The sequence below is a fragment of the Uloborus diversus genome, chromosome 2 (assembly GCF_026930045.1).
Source record: "Uloborus diversus isolate 005 chromosome 2, Udiv.v.3.1, whole genome shotgun sequence".
Classification (NCBI taxonomy): Eukaryota; Metazoa; Arthropoda; class Arachnida; order Araneae; family Uloboridae; genus Uloborus; species Uloborus diversus.
Window position 1 is genome coordinate 190533001 of NC_072732.1, and position 2552 is coordinate 190535552.

A 2552-nucleotide genomic window follows, 5' to 3' on the forward strand; every position below is an offset into this window, starting at 1 on the left:
GCTTTTCTTTAAAAAAATAACTTCGGATCCCCCGATCTCTTCTGAACACCATTGCCTGGTGCCCTCTAACGCATGGTTCCTAAACTTTAACGATTCGAGGCACAATTTAAAAATTAAGAATTTTCTCAGGGCATCTTAGTTTAGTTTTATAGTACATGTTATTTTTACCATGGACATTTCGCAGCACCCCTCCCTTCTTCTTGTGGAACCCAAATTGGAAATCCCTGATCTAACATATTATAACTATTTCTATAATTATTTATTTTTTTGTAGCTAAAAGTTCAGAAATTATTTGTGAGCAAGCTAAAACGAAATGATAACTACTTTTTTTTTCCAGATTTTGGAGGGGGCCTGGGCCCCCTCAGCCCCTTCCTTACCCCCTTGGTAAATGAAGTCGCAAGAAAGGCCATCTAAACCACTTTCAGGCAAGTTAAGCTAATCCAGTTGACAAATTTCCCAAATTTAAGTCCTAAAATGCAATTTATGGTTATTTTTCGTGACACTTGTAGAGGAGTGAAGGAAAAGGCGGGGATCTCGCCTAGAAAAGTTAGAAATTAACACCACAAAAATGGAAAATTAATGTTCTTTTTGATCTTGTGAGCAATTGGTATACTCAAAGGACAGCAGTATTTAGAGATCGTCTGAGCAAAATTTTGTGAATACTACTCGTCTTAAGGAGAAGGATATAGTTTTCTCCCAATTTAAACTTAAATTATTTTAAATTGAAAACATAAGAGTTTAAATTTTCTTATCAATAGTTTCTTTCCCTTCCTGCCACCAATGACAAAGCATGAAGTAAAACTATATACAAATGCATTCTATTATCCCTTTCCTCAACTTCGGACTGGCTTGACTCAATAGCGCTTAAATCCCCTTTTTGCCAATACTAGCTTAATTTTGCTTACATCAGCAAAGCTGGAAAACATGTTTTTTTACAGCTGTTCATTTCCCTTTCTAAATAACCTCATTATAAACTGCAAAATTCAGGATTTTCTTCACAAGCATATCCTTGATTATTGTTCAATACCCTCTCTCTTATAACATGGAAGTATTAAAAGGGAGACCTTAATACTAATGCATTTACTCAGTATGCATGTCAGTGTGATTGCTAAGATAGAAAACCAATTGAATCTTCGTACATAAGCAGAAATCCAATTATTAAAGTCAAAGATATATTCTAACCTATATAAAATACTTGCCTTTATATAATACTCATATTTCAGTTAATTAACTATCCTTCAAAATTTCTAAATTTTAATTACAATTCACTGCCTAAATATAAGAACTAAAAAAGTTAGCAAAAGAGCGAGAGTTGAAGTTAATTTCCAAAACTAACTTCTTTACGTTTCCACTGAATTATTCATGAGAATATATTAATTTAACAACCATATTTTTTATGTATGTAATTTATGTTTCTTGAAGCACCTTTGTAAGAACGAACCAAAATACAAGAAATAAAGAAACATGAATTCAGAACACACAACTTACTTTATTATCCACAATTCGTACACTTACAATCAATGCAGTAATACAAATACAGTTGAGGTAGCTCATGATGAAGGTGTCCCTTTAACATCAGCATTTAACTTCAGAAGTCCAAATTTAAGATGAAAAAGAACCAGTCTTTAAATGAAAGTTAACGTTTAAAGTTACTTTTTGTCTTCCACTGCATCAGCCTTCGTCATGGTGATAGGAATAACACGCTCATTCGGCGGGGCAATTTCCTTCGCCTTTTTCGGAGCTTCGACGGTCAGGATGCCGTTGGGGCTGAGGGAAGACTTCACAGCTTCAGGTTCCGCACCTTCGGGTAGCATATATCGTCGCGTGAATTCCCGCTGGATGAACCCGTGTTCGTCGCTCTTTTCTTCGTGCTTACCATGGATGACGACGAAATTATCCACAACTTTCACATCGACTTCGTTCGGCTTGAAATGGCTCACGTTCAGCATAACTTTGAATTTATCCGCATCGTTTTTCACTTCGGACTGGCCAGACGCTTGCATAGCTGCTTGAGTACGAGGGCGAAGTACATATCCGCTAATTAGAGATGGAGGGTACAAGTCCGAATCCAACAAACCCATGCCAAAGTGTTGGTCTAGAATGCTGGAAGGATAATCCCAAGCATCCCACCAGTTGCGTCGTAGAAGCGATGGAAACAGAGCCATTTTACTTTCAACAAATACGTATCAGATACAAGCAGTTCGAAATACTAAAGCTCACACTCAGGATAAAACACCTTAGAAGCACAAATAACAACTGACTGTCTTTCACACAGACTTGTATTTATATAACAACGAAACAAGTTCTAGAGAACTCCAGAATCTCGCCAGATGCCTAGAATCTTCCCGGTGGGTTGCTATAGCAACAACTCCGCTGCGATTGGTCAGCCGTTTACCGCTTAAACCAATGAAATTTCAGTGTTAAATATTTGCATTTCCAGCAATTTCCAGAAAAATCTACATTAAATATGTAGTAATTAAAACTAAACCAAACAATCACACCAAATTTAGTGGAGTTAGAGAATAACTTACAGCAATGTTATTTGCAAAAGA

General features: G+C 36.4%; 1 protein-coding gene across 1 annotated transcript; it reads right to left on the reverse strand.

The window, feature by feature from the left end:
* Window positions 1-1478: 1478 nt before the first annotated feature.
* LOC129217583 (protein lethal(2)essential for life-like) lies at window positions 1479-2342 on the reverse strand. The gene has a single exon (XM_054851910.1). It carries the CDS (start codon window positions 2163-2165, stop codon window positions 1650-1652), a length of 516 nt encoding a protein of 171 aa, XP_054707885.1. The 5' UTR covers window positions 2166-2342; the 3' UTR covers window positions 1479-1649.
* Window positions 2343-2552: the final 210 nt, after the last annotated feature.

Bases quoted from the DNA above. Each gene is read 5' to 3' on its own strand.
- LOC129217583 (XM_054851910.1), bottom strand. From the start codon at position 2,165: ATGGCTCTGTTTCCATCGCTTCTACGACGCAACTGGTGGGATGCTTGG.